Here is a 23,509-nt window from a genome sequence, read left to right on the forward strand (position 1 = left end):
ACATATGAGTGAAACCATATGATAATTGTCTTTCTCTGCTTGACTTACTTCACTTAGCATAATCCCCTCCAGTTCCATCCATGTCGATGAAAATGGTGGGTATTCACCCCTTCTGATGGCTCAGTAATATTCCATTGTATATATGAACCACATCTTCTTAGCCATTCATCTGTTGAAGGGCATCTTGGCTCCTTCCACAGTTTGGCTATTGTGGACACTGGTGCTATGAATATTGGGGTGCAGGTGCCGCTTCTTTTCACTACATCCATATCTTTGGGGTAAATATCTAGTAGTGCAATTGCTAGGTCATAGGGTAGCTCTATTTTTGATGTCTTGAGGAACCTCCATACTGTTTTCCAGAGTGGCTGTACCAGCTTGCATTCCCACCAAAGAGAATGGGTTCCCCTTTCTCCACATCCTTGCCAACATCTGTTGTTCCCTTTCTTGTTAATTTTGGACATTTTGACTGGTGTAAGGTAGTATCTCATTGTGGTTTTGAATTACATATTTTAGATATTAACCATTTACTGAATATATCATTTGCAAAAATATCTTTTTCCATCTTGTAGTTTCCCTTTTAGGTTTGTTTCCGTCATTGTGTAGAAGCTTTTAAATATAGTCTGAATAGTTTATTTTTGCTTTTCCCCCCTTGCCTCAGGAGACATGTCTAGAAAAAAGGTGCTACAGTCAATGTCAAAGAGCTTACTGCCTGTGCTCTCTTCTAAAATTTTCATGGTTTCAGGTCTCACATTTAGGTTTTTAATCCTTTTTCAATTTATTCTTATGTATGGTATAAGAAAGTGGTCCAGGTTTATTCTTTTGCACGTTGCTCTCTAGGCTTCCCAACAACATTTGTTGAAGAGACTCTTTTTTCCATTAGATATTCTTTCCTGCTTTGTTGAAGATTAACTGACTATATAACTGTGTGTTTATTTCTGGGTTTTCTATTCTGTTCCATTGACCTAGGTGTCTATTTTTGTGTGAACAGGTACTCTTAAACACTATTATGTATTTATTTATTTTCAATTATAACAGATATATACTCAACAAGTAACTTTATTAGTGAAAACCTCTAACAATCTATTTTTAATTTTATCATTAGCATTGTCATTTTAGCAAATACATTAAGATTACATAATCATGGTCCTACTTCTAGCTCTCAAATATCATGTTCACAACACTTCTTGCTTAATGTAATTGACAAGTCTTGTTGAAAACTTCTTTATCAACTACTTTACCACAAAGTATTTTATAAATTGCCTTTCTTCAAAAGATAATATTAAAATAGTCTTTTGCATAGGTATGGATAAAAACTTAAGAGTATAAAAATTTTTAATCATTTTTTGTCTCTAATGTCTGAATAAAATTGACACTCTAGGGAGTGTCAAATGGCTTTGAGTATCTTCCTTTAGCAATATTCTAAGGGAAAGTGTTCAATCACAGTAGATACGCATTCACCTAACCAGATGAATAGTGAGTTTGGTCATCATGCTTAGCTCTCACAAGGCATACCATTATCTCCCTACTTCTAAGAGGTAAAAACAAATACCCCCCCCCCCAAAAAAAAGTGTGCAGCTGGGATTTAGTTATAAAGTCAGTTTTGGTCTAATTTTCTGCAGTTCTAGTCAAGAACCAAATAATAATTTTCTGAATGAGGACCTGCACTATGCTCAGTCAGCAAACACAAACCTCAATCTTTTTAAAAAGGAAATCCTCCATATGTGATACTTTTCTAAGTAGAAAACAACATACACCTGTTTTCCAAGATTTGCAACATGGCTTGATATGAAACAGGTTGATTCACACACAACTAGATAATGGGAACAGCCATTTCTCCAAATCCGGATTTTACAGACATTATTTTTTTTATTTAAAGATTTAATTTATTTTTAGAGTGTGTGTGTGCATGTATGTGAATGGTGGGAGGGGAAGAAGGAGAGAAGCAGACTCTTCACTGAGCAGGGAGCGTGACGTAGGACTCAATCTCACCTGAGACCATGACATGAGCCAAAATCAAGAGTCCGACACTTAACCGACTGAAATACTTAGGTGACCCATTACAGACATTATTTTAGTAACTTTCCATCCTCTTATATATTTCATTTTGATGATGTGGTTTAAAATGACACTAGAAGGACTACTTCATTCAAAAATGGCAAGTAAGGCAATAAAGATAAGCCCTCTTGGTGAAACCAAAAAAGGTAACATTTAAAAATATCCTTAAATGAATTAAAATTACCAGAGAGAGAACTGCAAGTCAAAATCCAGAGGAGGTGAAAACCAAGAGACAAAAGCATAGCCCTCAAAGCTGCTTTTGCTAATCTATGAGAAACATTTACAGAATCATACAAGGTAAACCATTCCAAGCAAGACACTCAAAAATTTCATCCTTATGATAACATGAAATTGATTTTGGCCAATCAACCAACTTGTGGCCTATGTTCAGGACACCCATGTGGTCTTGGGAACCTTAGAATTTGAACTTGGATTAAGATGGTTCCAGAAACACTGGCACTCTTATCACCTAACAAAAGTAAATGAAAATATTTCCAGAGGAAGACACCATTATATTAGGTCTGAAATTATCCTTAAAAATTGTTCAAATACAATAACCCCAAAACAAATGTAAATAATTTTAAAAGACTGAAATTATACAATTTATCTTCTCTGACCACAAGGGACTGAAATCAGAAATCAGTAACAGAAGGAAATCTAGAAAATTCGCATACATGTGGAAATTACACTGTACATTCTTGTACAACCAATGGGTGAAATAAGAAATCACAAGGGCACCTCAGACCTGTCAGAATGGACTCTGGGCAACAAAGTGAGGGTTTCAGAGGGGAGGGGGGTAGGGGGACGGGCTAAAGAGGGCACGTATTGCATGGAGCACTGGGTGTTATATGCAAACAATGAATCGTGGAACACTACATCAAAAACTAATGATGTACTGTATGGTGACTAACATAACATAATAAAAATTAAAAAAAAAGAATGGCTAAAATGAAAAAGACAAAGAAACAAGTGCTGGTGAGGAGATGGAGGAAAAAACTCTCATGCACTGTTGGTTGGAGAGCAAACTGATGCAGCTACTGTGGAAAACTATACGGAGTTTCTTCAAGAAATTAAAAACAGAATTACTATATGATCTACTAATTGCACTACTGGATACTTACCCAAAGAATATGAAAAGACCATTCAAAAGATCTATGCACCCCTGTGTTTATTACAGCATTATTTACAATATCCAAATTATGGAAACACTCCACGTGTCCATCAACAGATGAATGGATAAAGAAGATGTGGTTAAATACATAAAATGGAATATCACTCAGCCATAAAAAAGAATAAAATCTTGCAATTTGCAACAACATGAATGGATGTAGAAGGTATAATGCTAAGTGAAATAAGTAAAGGAAAGAAAATACCATATGGTTTCTCTCATATGTAGAATTTGAGAAACAAGTGAACAAAGAAAAGTAGAGACAAACCAAAAAAAAAAACTCTGAAGTTAGTGAAAAAAACTGATGGTTAAAAGAAGACAGGTGAGTGCAAGATGGGTGAAACAGATGAAGGAGATTAAGAGTACACATTATATTGTACACCTGAAACTAATATAACACTATGTTAATTACACTGGAACTAGAATTAAAGAAATAATAACTGCCAAAAAAAAAAAGAAATCACAAGAGAAATTAGAAAATTCTTTGAAATAAATGAAGATGAAAACACAATATACAAAACTTACAGGATTCAGTGAAAGCAGTGCTCATAGGGAAATTTATTTTCCTTAAAAAAAAAACAACACAAAATCCAAAGACCTCAAATCAATGACTTAATTTTATATTTTAAGGAACTAGGAAAAGAAGAGCAAACCACAGCCAAACCATACCCTTTTGCCAACCCAAAACTAAAGGAAATAAAGAAAATTATAGTAGAGATAAATAAAATAAAAATAGAAAAATTGAGAAAAATCAATGAAGCCAAGAGTTGGTTTTTGAAAATATCAACAAAATTAACAAACCTGTAGGTGTAGACTGAGGAAAAAAAAGGAAGACTGAAATGACTAAGATCAGAAATACAGTGAGGATGTTACAATGTCCTTAAAATAATAAAAAGGATTATTAAGATTTTTCTATGGTCAACATATACTAGGATATATGCCAATAAGTTAGATAACCTAGATGAAATAGACAAATTTCTAGAAACATGTAAACTACTAACACTGACTTAAAAAGACATAGAAAATCAGAATAGATCTGTAACAAGTGAAGAGTTTGAATTAGTAATCCTAGACCGCTCAACAAAGAAAAATCCAGGACCAAATGGCTTCACTGGAGAATTCTAGCAAACATTTAAAGAATTAACACCAATCCTTTTCAAACTCTTCCAAAAAATAGAAGTAGAGGGAATATTACCTAATTCATCCCATTAGGGCACTACCATCCAGATACCTAAGCTAGACAAAAAAATCACTACGAAACTGCAGACTAGTATCCCCTGAATACAGATGCAAAAGTTCTCAACAATTACGAGTAGCACATAATGAAAAATTAAGGGGTTAAAAAGGAAACAAGACATCATAAGAAAGAACATGAAAAAACATAGACAATGTAAACATACACTCAAAGACATGAAATACTGGGATTATCAGAGATAGACTACTGACATAATTTTCTGTGTATAAATAAAGGGTAAGTTTGAAAACACCTACAAAGAACAAGAAATTATAAAAAAAAGACAGAGAAGATTTGAAAAGTAGGCTTTCTAAACAGAGAAAATAAAATATTGTAATTAAAATTAAGAAATTAATGGATGGTTTTAAGAGCATATCAGAGACAACTGGAGTGAGAATAAAGTACAAGAACAGAAAAACTAGGAAAAACAACTGTATTTATAAACCTTTGATTTATGACAGAGGAGATGCCAAAGAACAGAAGGGAAAAGTGGTCTTCTCAATAAATGGTGCTCAAGAAATTAAGCATCCAGCTGGGAAAAAGAAATGAAATTAAATCTTTGCCTCACAATAAACAGAAAAATTAATTTCATGGGGATAACTAAAAGTAAAGACAAAACTATAAAACTTCAAGATGAATATAAAGATATTCTTGACTCCATGGTAGGAAAAGAGTTTATGAAGAAGAGCAAAAACTATTAATCATAAAATATTGATAAATTTGTCCATATTAAAATTAAGAACTTCTGTTCATCAAAGGAGCCAAAAGAGAGTAAAAAGACAGCTGAATAATAGTAGATACCTTTAATACATTTGAACAAACTAGAGCTGGTGTCCAGAGCATACAAAGAATTCCTACAAATCAGTAGAAAATTGGGCAAATGATTTGAACATGCAAGTCCCAAGAGAAGAAGTTCAAATGGCCAACAAATATGAATAGGTGCCTAAATCCATCAGAGATTCACATTAAAACTATACCACTTTAATACCCACAAGATTAGCAAACATTAAAAAGTCTGGTAATGCCTAGTGATTAGAAAAGAAAGGAGCAACAGGACTTTTATACTCTCCTGGTAGTAATGTGAAATGGAAAACAAGTTAGTATTATCAAGAAAATTTAAAGATATACATACCTCATGACCCAGGAATTCCACTCCCTAGAGAAATTCTTACACATGAGTATCAGGATACATGTTTAGAAGCTACTTTTTCATAAAGACAACTCAAGTGCCCATCAACGGCAGAACGGAGAAGTTATCATTGTAGTAAGTGATGAAACAAACAGTATAGAGCAATGAAAAAAAGCTCTACAACATAAATTCCTAAATACATAATCTTGATAGAGGCAAGACACCAAATTACAGAGAGTAGCATTCCATTCCATAAAGTTCAAAACCAGACATGTTTAAACTAACATATATTATTTACAGACATACTCTTAGGCGATAAAACTATATAAAGAAAAGCAAAGAAGTTAAAATGTCTCTCTTCGCAGATAACATGATACTCTATATGGAAAACCCAAAAGAATCCACGCCCAAACTATTAGAAGTCATAGAGCAATTCAGTAATGTGGCGGGATACAAAATCAACATTCAGAAATCAGCTGCATTTCTATACACGAATAATGAGACCGAAGAAAGAGAAATTAGGGAATCCATCTCATTTACAATAGCACCAAAAACCATACGTTACCTTGGAATTAACTTAACCAGAGACGTAAAGGACCTATATTCTAGAAACTATAAATCACTCTTGAAAGACATTGAGGAAGACACAAAAAGATGGAAAAATATTCCATGCTCATGGATCGGAAGAATTAACATAGTTAAAATGTCCATGCTACCCAGAGCAATCTACACTTTCAAGCTATCCTGATCAACATACTGATGACATTTTTTCAAAGAACTGGAACAAATACTCCTTAACTTTGTATGGAACCAGAAAAAGCCCCGAATCGCCAAGGAACTGTTGAAAAGGAAAAACAAAGCTGGGGGCATCACATTGCTGGATTTCGTGCTGTACTACAAAGCTGTGATCACAAAGACAGCATGGTATTGGCACAAAAACAGACACATAGACCAATGGAAAAGAACAGAGAACCCAGAAATGGACCCTCGGCTCTTTGGGCAACTAATCTTTGAAAAAGCAGGAAAAAGACAGTCTCTTCAATAAATGGTGCTAGGAAAATTGGACAGCTACATGCAAAAGAATGAAACTTGACCACTCTCTCACACCATACACAAAGATAAACTCCAAATGGTGAAAGACCTCAATGTGAGACAGGAATCCATCAAAATCCTAGAGGAGAACATAGGCAGCAACCTCTACGACATCGGCCAAAGCAACCTTTTTCATGACACATCTCCAAAGGCAAGAGAAACAAAAGATAAAATGAAGTTGTGGGACTTCATCAAGATAAAAAGCTTCTGCACAGCCAAGGAAACGGTCAAAAAAAACTAAGAGGCAGCCCACGGAATGGGAGAATATATTTGCAAATGATGCTACAGATAAAAGACTGGTATCCAAGATCTACAAAGAACTTCTCCAAGTCAATACACGAGAAAGAAATAAACAAATCAAAAAATGGGCAGAAGATATGAACAGACACTTTTCCAATGAAGACATACAAATGGCTAACAGACACATGAGAAAATGTTCAAAATCATTAGCCATCAGGGAAATTCAAATCAAAACCACACTAAGATACCACCTTACGCCAGTTAGAATGGCAAGAATTGACAAGGCAAGAAACAACAATTGCTGGAGAGGATGTGGAGAAAGGGGATCCCTCCTACATTGTTGGTGAGAATGCAAGTTGGTACAGCCACTCTGGAAAACAGTGTGGAAGTCCCTTAAAAAGTTAAAAATTGAGCTACCCTATGACTCAGCCATTGCACTACTGGGCATTTACCCAAAGACACAGACGTAGTGCAGAGAAGGGCCATATGCACTCCAATGTTCTTAGCAGCTTTGTCCACATACTAAATCGTGGAAGGAACCGAGATGCCCTTCAACAGATGACGGATTAAGAAGTTGTGGTCCATATATACAATGGAATATTACTCAGCTATCAGAAAGAACGCGTTCTCAACATTTGCTGCAACAGGAACGGCACTGGAGGAGATAATGCTAAGTGAAATAAGTCAAGCAGAGAAAGACAATTATCATATGATTTCTCTCATCTATGGAACATAAGAACTAGGAAGATCGGTAGGAGAAGAAAGGGATAAAGAAAGGGGGGGTAATCAGAGGGGGGAATGAAGCATGAGAGACTATGGACTCTGAGAAACAAACTGAGGGCTTCGTAGGGGAGTAGGTTGGGGGAATGGGATAGACTGGTGATGGGTAGTAAGGAGGGCACGTATTGCAATGGTGCAGTAGGTGTTATACGCAACTTATGAATCATCGAACTTTACATCAGAGACCAGGGATGTACTGTATGGTGACTAACATAATATAATAAAAAAAACATTAAAAAAAAGAAAAGTAAAAGAAAGTCCAACTAATAGTTTAATGAAATATTAAGAGAAAGGTATGAATAGCAAAATAATAATATGGGTGGCCAGAGGATTCTGGGATGCTAGCAATGTTCTATTTCTCAACTAATCACCTGGATTTTTGCTGTTATAATTATTCATTATTCTGTGCAAGTGTTAATTTGTATAATCATAATAGAAAATATCACAAATTGTGTAGAAAATGTCCCTATAAACTAGCACTGTCAATATTCATCAAGTTTTTATAACAAATTTATTTGCTTTTAGGAGAGAGTCCTTTTCAGGCGCCCCTGGGTGGCGCAGTTGGTTGAGCAGCTGACTTTTGGTTTTGGCTCAGGTCATGATCTCAGGGTTGTAGAATAGAGCCCCACATCTGGCTCCATGCTCAGCGGGGAGTCTGCTTGAGATTTTTTCTCCCTTTCCCTCTGTGCCTCCCTCTGCTTACTCGCTTGCTCTCTCTCTCAAATAAATAAATAAATAAATAAATAAATAAATAAATAAATAAATAAATCTTAAGAAAATAAGAATCTTCTTCACAAAGAAGCCATAATAAGTGATTTCAGATGAGATGACTAAACAGTATGTTTTTATAAAGGCAAGCCTCACCATCTGAAAAATAATATAAGCTATTTTGAAATCATTATTATCTAATTGTTTTAACTGAGATATAGTTTACATATAACAAAATGCACATATTTAGGAGTTCAGTTTGAAGAATTCTGGCAACTGCATACATCTATGTAACCACCATCTAAAGCAAAGTCATAAACACTCCTTCCTTTATGTTTCTTGTTTCTTTTTTTAAAATACAAACCATGTATAGATTAAACCTCTGTCAGATTCTTGAAGTAATAATTAATTCAATTTTCCTTACACTCATCTTGCAATACATACTAGCTGAAGAACGTATAAGAAACATTTTCATTTTACTTTGGACTACATTTATTTATCAGCTGCCATGAAGAAAGAAATACATAAATTGAGAACATAATAACGTGAGGGGATCAAAATCAGAGGTTTCTATGATAGAATTCTTTAGCTGAAGAATCCCAGCTGAAAATAAGAGAAGCAAAACCAAATAAAACCATGAAATTTGGAAGACAGGCAGTATCTAGCCAGACCTGAACACAATTTTCTGAATACAATTAGATACAAAAAGCTCTCGGGAACGACTGGTTTATCTGCTCTGCGTCTAGGCATGTGTTAAATAGCCAGAAACCTCAGTTGGCAAAAAGCAGAAAAAAAAGGGGGGGCAGGGGTAGGAAGAGCTTGTACCTTTCTACCTTCCACAGTTATCTGTTGGTGGAATTTTTCAAGAGAAATTTCAAACACACCGAAACATGGCAGGGTTTACTATAGGTATCAAAAAGTCAACTGTGATTTGACATCTCTCAATTCAGGTCAAATTATGATTGCTGTCAGCTATGTGGTTTGCTTATTCAGCTTCAAGAGATTCACAGCTGAATCTCTATTTAAGTTTGGCAGGATTAAAAAAAAAAAAGTCAGGAAAGGCAACTGGAAAAACTCCATGTCCAATCCATCTGCTTAAACTGTTTACTTACAGTAACAGCATACAAATGTCTCATGTTACTGATAAACCACAGAAAGTTTCTAGGATGCTGTTACTATCCAAATTCAAATGTAATGTTCATCATCACAGAGTAATGAGAAAAGTCAATGAAAATACAAATCATACTTGGACCAAATTTAATAAAATGGCACAAACAAGGAAAATGTCTTTGCATATGTAAGAGTGTTTTAGAAACTCTTATTTCAAATAATTAAACATTTCTGCAACAAAAGGGTCTTTGGAGCAATTTATTTTACTTGAATTTTAAATGTAATTTCATTGTGAAACATAATAAACATACAGAAAAGTTAGAAAAATGAGAAAACATGTAAGTACAATTTGAAGAATAATTGTAATTTGAATATTGCATGATTGCCATCTCTCTGGATAATCATTATCCTGATTTTTATGAGAAATATTTTCTGTTTATAGTTTTCCCTTCTATGTATGCATTCCAAAACAATATAGGTACTTTTGTCTATTCTTAGACTTTATATAACTGGAAATGAAACTGTGTATGAATGTATGTACATGTATGTAAATACAAACATATTTTTTGGTGACTTGTTTTGCCCACTAAACATTCTGAGATACATCCATGTTGTTACCCATAGCTGTAGTTCATTTTTATTGTTGAATAATACTCCATTATACAAACATACCATAATTTATATATTTAGCTGCTGATGGATACTTGGGCCTTTTTCCACATTTGGTAATTATAAAAATGCCACTGAACATTTGTATATGTGTCTCCTGGTGCATATATGCATTGCTTTCTTAGGGTATAGACCTAGAAGGAAAATATGATGTGTATGCCTGTAACTTTAGTCAATAATAAAACTGCTTTCTAAAGTGGTAGTACCAACTTACATCACCACAGTGCATGAGAATTCCATTGCTCTAGATCTTCGCCAATAGTTGGTATTTTCGGTCTTTAATTTTTACCATTCTGATAAGTGAATCATAACATCACACTGACTTTTTCATTTGGAATTTTCCGATTATTAAAGAGATTGACTATCTTTGCATTTACTTATTGACTATTTAGATTTCTTCTTTTGGAATGCCTACTACCATTTTCCTACTGGCTGCTTATCTCTTTCTTATTAACTTGTAAGAATTCCTTATATACTCTGGATTCCACTTCTTCATGAGTTATACATATAAAGATCTTTCATTCTATTGTCTTCTTACTGTTTTTGATGAATAAAATGTCTGATTTTTAACTCAAATTTATCACTTCCCTATATAGCTAATTTCTCTTGTGTCCTTTTCTTGTCCTGGCAAACTCCCAAAGTTAAGAAGATATTCTTCTTTGTTATCTCTTAAAAGTTTGTTTTTACTTTTCACATTTAGGTCCATCTGAACTTAATTTTTTGATTATGATGTAAGGTGGGTCAAGTTTTATTAAAAAAATAAGGATATTCAATCATTATAGCATCATTTACAAAAGGGACCATACTTTCCCTTAATGCTTTATAGTGCCCCTTTTTTCTATATATACATAAGCAACTGCCTCACACTGTGCATTGACCATACTGTATATGATTTAATTATGCTCCATTCTTCTTTTCTGCCATCTTTGTTTCCAACAACATGTTATTTTAACTACTGCAACTTTATAGTAAGTTTTGATACCTGGTAGAGCAAATCCTCCCATATTATTGTTTTTCAACAGTGTCTTGGCCATCATTGGTTCTTTGAAATTCTGTATTTTAATTTTAGAATCTGCATTTCAATTTCCAGAAAATAAAGTTTCAATTGCACAATATAAAGAATTTTAATTGCAAATATACTAAATCTACAAATCAATTTGTGGAGAAAAGATACACTACTATAGTGAAGGTTCCAATCCATGAACATGATTTTTTTTACTCCTAGATACTTAATATTTTGATGATGATATAAATAAAATTGATTTTTATATACTGTTCCTGTATCCTAGTAGACTTGTTAAACTTATTATGATATTAGCTATACTTTTATTTTAGATACAATCTGTGAGATTAAGGAAATTGCATTCTATTCCTTGTTTACAATCAAGAATTGATTTGATGCTGAACTTACCAAATGCTTCTGCTGGATCTTTTGAGATGATCACGTTTTTTTCTTTTCTTCTATTAATATGATAAACTCTGATTGATTTTCCAATGTTAAACCAAACTTGAATATTTTGAATAAATCCAATTTTGTTGTGATATCCTATTCTTCTTATACATTGCAAGATTTTGTTTGCAAAAATTTTGTTTAGGAATTTTGAATCTAAGTTCATGAATGAGATTGGCTTATAATTTGATTTTCTCCAGTTTCATGATGATGTCTGTAGGTGTAGATTTCTTTTTATTTTCACTGCTTGGGCTTCACTGGGCTTCTTGAATTTCTGGATTGATTTATAAGTTTTAGACAGTTCTAAATGATAATCACTTCAGCTACTGTTTCTGCCCTGTTCTCTCCTCTCCTTCTGGATAATTATAGTAAATTAAACACTTCACTATATTCAGTATGCCTCTTCTATTCTTTTCTATATTTTTCTTATAATCTTTCCATGTTTTAGTCTGGATTCCTTCTTAGGACTTAGAATATATTAATTTTCTCTTCAGTGGGTTTATTTTGCTGTTATGTGATGTATAGTTTTCTTAATTTTGATTACCAAAATGTTCAGTTCTTAAATTTCTGTTTTTTCAAATGTGCTATACCTTTTAAAAAATAATTAATACTTATATCCTTGAACATAGTAAGCATAGCCCCTATTTCTGTTTCCACTGATTTTTATCCATGTTATCCTGCCCCTTTATATACTTAATTACCTTTCTCTGTCAGACACTGTATTTGAAACTTACTTTGTTGAAATAATTTGAGACTTACATTGATAAAATCTTCCTTCAGAGTGAATTTCCCATTTGCTTCTATTAGGTACCTGGAGGTATTAGCAATCCAAGATCACTTTACTTTTTTATTTTTTTCCCCCAGCAACTGTGATTTTTTTTTTTCCAGCCACTCAGATGATCTGAAGTTGAGCTGTGGTCTGTGCAATGACTGGCATACTTCCAGTCTACCCTCTCACCTAGTGCAGCCCTTTAAGATCTCAACCAAAAACATGGGGGTTTTGCTACAGTCCCTACCATTGATAGTCTTAGACTACATTTTTAATCCACCAGTTTTGCAACAATGTCAAAAATGTTACTCAGCTTCTCATCTACTTTTGGATCACCAACTGTACCCAGCCACAAATGCCGTGTTTCCAGATCTCAGCCCAGTAATTCTTCACTAATTTATTAGCAATTCAGATCCAGTTTATATTTTGTCTACTTTATTGATTGGCATCAGTAGGAGAACTGTTCTGATTTACCTAATCTGTCCATAACTGTAGATATTTTCAAGTCTTTTATTTCCTTAAAAGAAAAGAAACAGTTCTATAATCTGTAACTGGTATTTACAAAGCCTTGCAATTCTAGTTTCTGCTTGCTATTACTCATAATCATTTATTTACTTTTGTGCTCCCTTTTTTTGGACTGTGACTATTTGTTCTTGTAAAATTATTTGATAGAAATTATCTGAGGCCCAGGATAAAGGAGTCTTCTTTAAGTGAGGACTTGCATTTCCCTCTGCCAAGTTCCTAGGGATACCACGAATCAATCAGGGATTACTTTAAATTCAATCCACCATTTGAAATGATAGAGGTGATGTGAATTTGGGCTGCAAGTCTACTCCAGGGCTGGATTATAGTTATAACTTCTGCACTATGCCATAGTGCATGCTGCACTATGCACTTTCTTTTCAGTCTCTGAGAATGGGGTTCATGATTATATCAAGGAATAGGTTATGGTGGTCTTATCTTTGTAAACAGAAAACCTATTAGATGTCATACCCTAGGCAGCCCTTAAGCTTTTACTTTTGTTCCCCACTCCATAAGGCTTGCAAATCATAACTCAAATTTGCGAGTGTGGCAAATGCCTCTTGGGGGGGGGTTCAGTTACAACTGAACACAACTTCTTAAATTCTTGGTTTTTCTTTGGCCTGGTAATTCTTCAATTTCTTCTTAGCAATTTGGTGCTTTTAAGAAAGTTACTTTATATTTTTCCCAGTATTTTTAAATGTTTTTGATGGTAGAGTGGGTTCAAGTACCCTAGACCACCATATTTCTTGCAGAATTGGGTGGAGCTTGTTAAAAACTGTAACATACGCAACACAGCTTACAGACTCTTTCTTTTTTTTAATAATAATTTTTTTATTATATTATGTTAGTCACCATACAGTACATCCCTGATTTTTGATGTAAAGTTCCATAATTCATTAGTTGCGTATAACACCCAGTGCACCATGCAATACATGCCCTCCTTACTACCCATCAGACTCTTTATTTCTAAACAGAATCAGAGAACCCAAAAAGTCAGAAGCGACCTGACGCTGAAGCTTTTTATCTTGATGAAGTCCCACAAGTTCATTTTTGCTTTTGTTTTCCTTGCCTTTGGAGATGTGTCTTGAAAGAAGTTGCTGTGGCCGATGTCGAAGAGGTTACTGCTTATGTTCTCCTCTAGGATTTTGATGGATTCCTGTCTCACACTGAGGTCTTTCATCCATTTGGAGTTTATCTTTGTGTATGGTGTGAGAGAATGGTCGAGTTTCATTCTTCTGTATACAGCTGCCAATTTCCCCTGCACCATTTATTGAAGAGACTGTCTCTTTTCTATTGGATGTTTTTTCCTGCTTTGTCTAAGATTAGTTGACCACAGAGTTGAGGATCCATTTCTGGAGTCTATATTCTGTTCCACCAATCTATGTGTCTGTTTTTGTGCCAGTACCATGCTGTCTTGGTAATCACAGCTTTGTAGCATAGCTTGAAATCAGGCAACGTGATGCCCCCAGCTTTGTTTTTCTTTTTCAACATTTCCTTGGTGATTCAGGGTTTTTTCTGGTTCCACACGAGTTTTAGGATTGTTTGTTCCAGCACTTTGAAAAATGTCATTGGTATTCTGATCGGGATGGCATTGAAAGTATAGACTGCTCTGGGTAGCACAGACATTTTAACTATGTTTATTCTTCCAATCCATGAGCATGGAATGTTTTTCCATCTTTTTGTGTCTTCTTCGATGTCTTTCATCAGTGTTCTGTAGTTTCTAGGGTATAGATCCATTATCTCTTTGGTTAGGTTTATTCCAAGATATCTTATGGGTTTTGGTGCTATTGTAAATGGAACTGATCCCCTAACTTCTCTTTCTTCAGTCTCATTGTTAGTGTATAGAAATGCAACTGATTTCTGTGCATTGATTTTGTATCCTGCCACATTACTGAATTGCTGTATGAGTTCTAGTAATTTGGGGGTGGAGTCTTTTTGGGTTGGACTTCATCAAGATAAAAAGTTTCTGCACAGCAAAGGAAAGAGTCAACAAAACAAAGAGGCAACGGAGAGAATGGGAGAAGGTATTTGCAAATGACACTACAGCTAAAGGGCTGGTATCCAAGATGTATAAAGAACTTCTCAAACTCAACACCCAAGAAACAAATAATCTAGTCAAGAAATGGGCAGAAGATATGAACACTTTTCCAATGAAGACATACGAATGGCTAAAAGACACATGAAAAAATGTTCAACATCATTAGCCATCAGGGAAATTCAAATCAAAACCATATTGACATACCACCTTACACCAGTTAGAATGGCAAAAATCGACAAGGCAAGAAACAACAAATGTTGGAGAGGATGTGGAGAAAAGGGAACCCTCTCACACTGTTGGAGGGAATGCAAGCTGGTACAGCCACTCTGGAAAACAGTATGGAGGTTCCTCAAGACATTAAAAATAGAGCTACACTACGACCCAGCAATTGCAATACTAGATATTTACCCCAAAGATACAGATGTAGTGAAAAGAAGGGGCATATGCACTCCAATGTTCATAGCAGCAAGGTCTACAAACTGGACCACAGCCAAACTGTGGAAGGAACTGAGTTGCCTTTCAGCAGATGAATGGATAAAGAAGATGTGGTATATACATACAATAGAGTATTACTCAGCCATCAGAAAGGATAAATAATTACCATTTGCATCGACATGGATGGAACTGGAGGGGATTATGCTAAGTGAAATAAGTCAAGCAGAGAAAGACAATTATCATATGGTTTCACTCACATGTGGAACATAAGGAATAGCAGGGAGATCATTAGGAGAAGGAAGGGAAAAATGAAGTGGGGGGAAGCAGAGGGGGAGATGAACCATGACAGACGATGGACTCCTGGAAACAAACTGAGGGTTTTGGGGGGGGGGATGGGCTAGCCCAGTGAAGGGTATTAAGGAGGGCATGTATTGCATGGAGTACTGGGTGTTATATGCAAACAATGTATCATGGAACACTACATCAAAAGCTAATGACATACTGTATGGTGACTAACATATCATAATAAAAAAATAAATTAAAAAAAAAAAGAAGGGACCTGACACAAACAGTTAGTACTACAATAGGCATGTTTCCTCAGTTTCTCAATCTCTTTCATTACAAGAGTGTTTTTGTGCATCACAAAGTTTAACCTGTTAAATCTAAAGTAGTTCTCAGAACTTTAGAAAAAGTATCTAAGGAAAACTGTATCAAAGCAGTAACAGAAAGTGTCAGTGTGTTGAGATCTCAATTAAGAGGGTTAAAGACCTCAAGATTCATCTCTCACCATTCCTCAGGGAGTGCTTGCCCGAGTTCCACCAGGCCCACCCCTGTCACTTCTAGGCTGTCTTCAAATCCTTCACTGGGTACTTGGCTTTGGCTCTAATGATTTTGTTACTCCAGGCAGTTTTCCAAACAAAAACGAATGGTTATTTACAATTCCTAGACTGAAATCATAAATATCAGCTGAATTTCACTGAAATGTCAGTATAACTCTATGAACAGAATTCCACATAAAGTGAGTCTGTTTTGGCTAGGTAATAGGGATTCTGGTTATAAAAATAGCAAAAGGATCTTATTGTAGGTAAGTTTAGACTCTCAGGTGGTCCTGCAGTGTATACTCTGAGGACAGCTTTACAGCATGGTTTCTGCCACAGACCATTTAGACTGGGAGCCAGACTACATTTTTCTCCCCAAAATTATAAGGAATCAGTGGTATTCCAGTAAATTGCCCCTTTGTGAATGAAATAACTTTAGATTTTCATACTGAATACCTTTCTTATACAGATCATTTTACTTTTTCCTCAAAAATTCTGTGATTATTTCAGTTTAAAACAATATTCATGAGATAAGGCGTACATAGTGGTATCTTCAAGTAAATCCCTTTTAGTTCAAAGTATAAGTACCCTTTATAAAAATAATCAGTATGTGCTAATTTTAAAATAGAGATTTTTCTAAGTCTATCAAACCTCCAAACACGCCTATCTAGCACATGTCTGATAATTAGCAGTTTCTCAACTCTCTTTCGCTCTGAAAGGGATGTTATACAGAAGAACTGACTCTGTGTGGCTCTGCCACAATAACTCAGTGAGTACGCTGCTTTCAGTTCCTACAGAGGATTATACCATCTGACGCCAAAATGCAGCCGAACACTATCTTGTGAAGCTGGTTATTCATGTGCCTGAGAACTCTGAGGCATATGCCCTAGACAAGAGCAATGATTCTCAAAGTATGATCCTTGGACCAGCAGCATCAGTGTCACCTGTGAAATACAAATTCTTAGAAACCCAAGGTGTGGTAGGTTTAACAAGTCCTAAGTGATTCTGATGTAGACTAAAGTCTGAGGCTCCCCAATTTGGAGAAATTTGTTCGTTTGCTCTGACACAAGAATGTCTGAGCAGCACTGTCTCTAATCACTCACTTTCTTTTCTCTCTCTCACACACAAACCCATACACATTCAACCCTGGAAAACAATGTCTGTGTCAGGAAAATGGATTAAAAACTTGTATTATTAACACAGTGAAGTACTCATTCACAACAGAGAAAATAAATGAAAAACAGCTACATTTATAAGCTTAAATAAAACTTACAATCATAATTTTGGTTGAAAAAAATCATAGATGTCTACACTATGATATTTTATAAAGGTCAAATACAAGCAAAACTAAATAATATATTACTTAATACAATTATAAATGTGATAAAAAATAAAGATATTAAAAAAAAAGAAAAGATATCCCTTTAATACTCTATAGTATTTCCTTCAAAGGGAGCAGAGATGGGAATGGGGGTGGAAGGATCACTGGGAACCATAGATATACTGGGAACAGTCTAGTTTTTAAGTTGGGTGGTGAATTCACAGCTGTTCACTACATTTAGGTTATTTATATCACTACATTCTTTTGTGTATCTCAAATATTATAAATTTAACCCCAGAAAACAAAAAAAATAAAAAAATGCAGATAATAAACAAAGATGGCTATTACATCAAATAGAAAAATTAGAAACCAAGTGATATAAATTGCATAAACTGTGATATGTTCATTTGGTCACAAGGAATTTTTAAAGACATGAGAAAAAATTTATGATAAAATCAGCCAGATAACATAATGTGAGAAATGTACAATAAAAAGATAAGAAAATACAATAAAATGTCGATAGTGGGTATTACGGGGAATTTATTTCTTCTTTATACACTTAAAATTTTCTATACTGAATAATAAATACTTTAAAAATCATTAAGAATTTTTTTAACTATGGCAAGAACATTTAATGACTCTAAGTCATTAAGGAAAACTGCCAAATTTTCTGCTGGAAACAGTAAGGAAATTGATGCTTTGTGGAAATCTGGCTGTGATTCGTGAGTTCTATAATTCAAAGTTTTACATTTTCTGCCATAAAATTGTATACCTTTATTACTGTGATTCCAATTAAATTAATTTTATTTTTGGTTGTGTGGGAAAAATATGACTGACCCATATTTTTGCTATTGAGGATTTCAATTAAAACCACTGAAAGCAACACCAATTTAATTAAGAATGAGAGAGAGAAAAAAAAAAACACATTGATCAGTGGTTGACCAGCTTTTGGAAACACAGAAGAAATACACAAATGAGAGTCAGCCTTATAGTCCTATGTCTTGTCATAGTGAGAAAGAACCACAACTATTAAGGCCAACAAGGCAAGAGATCAGTTACATACCTTTTTTTCCAATACTCTAGTGATCTCGCCTAGGGTCCGATCTAAAGCAGAAACTTTATTGTTTGCCCATGAGCCACTGTCTTGTACTTGCAGTTGTTTTAGAAGATCTTTAGCTAATCGCTGAAGCCTTCAATACAAAATAACAGGGAAGAATGACTTTAATGAATTAGACTATTTCACTTTCCTAAACATTTTGAAATAAAAGTTACTTTCATTATTGTAGTAGAAACTGCTTCACAGAGCAGCTTTGAAGAGGAAGAAACAAACCACACCTCAGAGGCTGGTATTACTCTACATTCATGAATATCAACCTAGTCCTCATGGCACAAAATAGAACTAGAGGACAGTACTGTGCATCCACAGGATTAGCCAGAACAGCAGCTACCAACAGTTTGTGTGTGACACTTGAATTAGAACAGAACTGTAGATGGGGAGGTGAGACTATGATGGCAGAGAAAATGCGTGTAAGAAACTCAACAGGTTTTCATATTTCAATTCAAATCTTCAAGGTAGGTTTGGATATTATGTTGTAAGCATTGTAAACTCTCAAAATGTCAAACTCCCCATGTTTCAGTTTACAAGCAATTTGGGGATTGCCTGCCACTGATGCTGTCATTGTGTTTAGAGCAATTATTTGCTTTTCACCAGGAAATAACACACATTACTTAGACTTTCATGAGTGAAGGATTCTTTCATGAGAAAAGTGTGTAATATTTCTTTGCGGCCCTTCCTTCTTCTGTTTCATATACCTCATTCTGAGCGATCGCTCCTTTCCACTTATTTGCTTAAGTAGCCCACCAACAGATATTCACCAGACACATTCCCAGATCTCTCCACTTCTCCCCTATACATTACTTCCCTGTTGTCTCACTTCTATTTTTACCTATGATAGATTCTGTAGGCCATCATTACAGTCACTTTATGGCAAACATGCTACATTCCCTCTCTGTTCTGTTTGTTAACTCCTACCAGCCAAACCCCAGCAGTGGTAATAATCACTAATGTTTAACTCTTTTTGTAGTCCAGCACCATTCTCAGTGTCTTGATGTATTAATTTATTAAGCTGGATACTGAACATCTGCCAGCCTTTTCCAACTCTGATCTTCGTAGGACTAGAAGCTATTATACTGAACAGTGCAGAAGCACTGTCTTAACTTCATGAAAGAGGGCTCCTGTCTACCTGTTCACTGACTTATCCACAGCACCTAATATGCTACTTCTAACATTAGTGCACTCAACAGATATTTAATGATGAATAGACTAATAAGAAATTTCTTCTTTAATCTTAATAATATCCATAACTTCATAGGTTACAAAAAACATTAATGTACATGATATTATGTACTCCTATGAAAACAATCCATTAGTATTATCCTCATTTGAAAAATGAAGAAACTAAGGTCAGACAAATTCAATGACTTTCCCAAGGTCTCACGACTGGTAAAAGTTATTACTAGGATTAGGCCTTTGATCCTCAAATCTCATGCTTTTTTTCTCCAAACCATATTAATCAATTCAACTAAGGACATTTTATCCACAAATAAATAACACCACAGAATTATATATATAAATCTCCTTTTGAAGATCGGAAGTAATTAATGTAATGTACCTAACACCATTCAGGAGTAAAGTAGATATTCAATAAATGATCAACTATTATCACTATTCATTGACAGAAGGTCTCAATCTAACAAAAGGAAAAAGGGAATATAAAAAACACAAAAAAAGAATAAGAACAACATACTTCTTTTCTCTTTCAATCAAATACGGGCTGGAGTCCCATCCGATTAAAGTTACTGACCTTATCATGTTGAGGAATATTGGCAGCGAACTTTACTGTGTGATAGATAAGTGGCCACTTCAGCTTTTGGCTGAATAAAACTTGCACAGCATGTAACTAAATATCCAGACATAGCCATGGATGCATATGAATCTAGCAGTATTCTCACGAAGAATGGTCACATTCCACTGAAAACCAGGGGCACTTAGGGAGGCACAAGGACCATTTTAATTCACAGAATACAAGAGGCTTGTATTTCACCCTGAGGTAAATCAAATCTGGGATTCATATGAACCTACCCTTCAAGGAAGAATGCCAAATCAAGGGGATGATTTGGTAACATGAGATAAACCTCTGTTTCATTCCCTGCCTCCACAGAAGTACCACAAATAATATAGCCCCTCTCAAGAAAAAAGCATTAGATTTTGATTCATACTATGAATAATTATAGACTGTCAGGACTTAAGCCCTGAAAGTTATACTTTTCCTATCGGGGAAGAAAAGAAGCTGTTTAGAGGGTATAGTTTGTAACACAGAAATTGTTATCTGAGTTACTTCTGGCGGAAAAACTTTCTAGCATGAAAAGAAGTAGAGGCTTTGTAACTCCTAGCCTAGAACATGAATGAGAATTATCTGTCACATAAATAGCTTTGTGGAAAATGTTGTAAAGTCAAATACTTTCTTCTCAAAACTTAAACAAATCCCCACAACAACTCTAACTTCAACTGTCACTGGTAAATGTGAAATGCAAATATATTTCTGTAAGGAGCCCTAATCTGTTTCACGAAGTTTTGGGCAGTTCATTAGGATCACTGGGATGATTTGTAAAAATATAAGGAGACTGGGTCCACTTTAGGAAATATTGCTCTTTAGTATGATGGACAGGAAGATATAAACACATTAACATTTTTTTCTTTCACTTCCTCTATTTGAAAGGTATATAGTATAAATTCAGGGCAATTGGTTCCCCTTCTGTTTTTAAATAAATATGTTGAAGACTTTATTTCAAAATATAAAAGCTTAAGAAATCCCTGTATAAGATGAAAAAATCAGAGTACATACATTGCCTCCTACATTAGACACCTTTCATTTTTGCCTGCCAGCATCCCTTCTGGTAGAAAAAGAACCCATCTTTCCCTTTTAAGGAACCACCTTGCCTTCACATTACATGGGTGTACTTGATGTGCTCAGTGCTATCGGGATGTTGCTATTCCCAGGCCCTCACTCTCAGTGGAAAGAGCTAGGAAATGTGTGTATATTACTGAAAAATAAATATAAAAAATATATATCATATATATATCCCTACATATTTATATCTATATTTCTATTTCTATATATTGGAAAATACAATTAAAACCAATACCTAGAATTCCAATTTGCTACAGGGTCTATTTCCCCTGGATATTTTTAACACTTCTTCAAGAGTGAGCAATCTACCTTTCATCATTCTTAATGTATTTATATATTTGATGAATCCCCCTACATGTAACGTATCATCTCTTTCTTTCTTTTCTTTTTTTTTCTTTTCTTTTTTCTTTTCTTTCTCTTTTCTTTTCCTTTCTTTTTCTTTCTCTCTTCCTTCCTCCCTCCCTCCTTTCCTTTTTCCTTTTTCTTTTCTTCTTTCTTTTTCTTTGTTTGTTTCAAGATTTTATTCACTTATTTGAGAGAGAGAGAGAATGAGCAGGGGGAAGGGTCAGAGGGAGAAGCAGACTCCCCGCTAAGCAGGGAGCCTGACATGAGGCTTGATCCCAGGACCCCAGGGTCATGACCTGAGCCTAAGGCAGACGCTTAACCGACTGAGGCACCCATGCAACCCCTATCTTTGTTTCTATATGCATGCTACTATGTCCCTGCTTGGGCTCTGACTCCCCAGCCTGGGCTGTTATGCTTTCTCACCCTGTTTGGGTTTCAACAGGCTTTGTCAGGCTTCCCTCTTCAGTTGGGATCTGACAGATTGTGCCAGGATGTCCTCCCACAGAGTTGCCCTCCTCATTCTGTTCTGACTCACCAAACCAGGCCATGGTGCCCATCTCACATAGAAGCTCCCTTGTCTCTGCTTGGGCTCTGAGGCCCCACATTTGGCCACCCCTCTTACCCCTGCATAAATGTCCACCTCAGTCAACTCAGGCTCTGACATCCTTACTGTGCCACAGCTACCTCTAGCATCTCCCCAGTGCAGATGGTTGCTTAGGTTCTCTTATCTAACAACTTCAGGATTAAATTTTTCTGGAAAGGGAAGGGGTAATCAGAGGAAGAGAGAGAGTCATTTTCATTTATTAGCTAGAATAATTTAATAAGGAGACACTTTACTACTATCGGGTTACCAAGTTCAATCAGTTACAATAATTTTCCTTTTGGAAGCTCAAATTGTCCTATCTTTGTCCAGTAAAAAACTATTAAGTTGGCTACTGATTCCGCTGAAAAAACACTGTTTGAGAGCTTTCTTGCCATCTAGTATGTCAGGGCATCTGGGTCTAGAATTAGGCATTTTTCTAAAAAGTTCTTGCTTCTTTTAGTGAGAAATGATATTTCAAGTCCCAAATCAATGAGCTTCCTGCCACTGTGTTGATCACTGTTTCTAGGCCTCTTCAATGGACAGAGCTAGGAAATAAATGTGTGTATACACACACTCATATATATACACGCATGTACACAAAATATGTACACACACAAATAAACATACACGTAACACTTTCTGAAAGATAAAATACCTCATAAATTCATATAATTCAAATTCAGTCCTGCAGGGGTGTTACCTGATCTGCTATAGCAAATCTATCTCCTTTCTTGCAAACTGGGGACTCAGCTTCTCAGGAACATGGAATAAAAGAATTTTAGTTTCCATAATATCCTTTACTTTATCCCACTTAATATGCACAACAGACTCAGAATAACATTATTAATATCATTACCAATATAATTAGAAAATAGTTACTTTATTAGCATGTTTTCCTCATATTCACTAATACTTTTCTTAGTTATACTATAGAATTACTAGATACAGTTATTACGTAATATTTTTTTTCTTTTGGCCATCAGTTAGTCATAGTTCTGTAAGAAACTATAACTTTTTTTTTCTTTTTTAAGGATTTTACTTATTTATTTGACAGAGAGAGACAACCAGCGAG

At 35.1% G+C, this 23,509-nt stretch overlaps 1 protein-coding gene across 8 annotated transcripts in view; it reads right to left on the bottom strand.

The window, feature by feature from the left end:
- Positions 1-23,509, bottom strand: part of SCAPER (S-phase cyclin A associated protein in the ER) — a 514,000-nt gene that overhangs the window by 225,015 nt on the left and 265,476 nt on the right. For all 8 annotated transcript variants that reach the window (XM_045795116.2, XM_045795115.2, XM_087856756.1 and 5 more), the window contains one exon: positions 18,602-18,728. In XM_045795116.2, coding sequence (XP_045651072.2) covers positions 18,602-18,728 — 127 coding nt within the window. The remainder of the gene's footprint in view (positions 1-18,601; positions 18,729-23,509) is intronic.

Source organism: Ursus americanus, chromosome 28, assembly GCF_024610735.1.
Source record: "Ursus americanus isolate L20-20 chromosome 28, mUrsAme1.1.p, whole genome shotgun sequence".
Taxonomy (NCBI): domain Eukaryota; kingdom Metazoa; phylum Chordata; class Mammalia; order Carnivora; family Ursidae; genus Ursus; species Ursus americanus.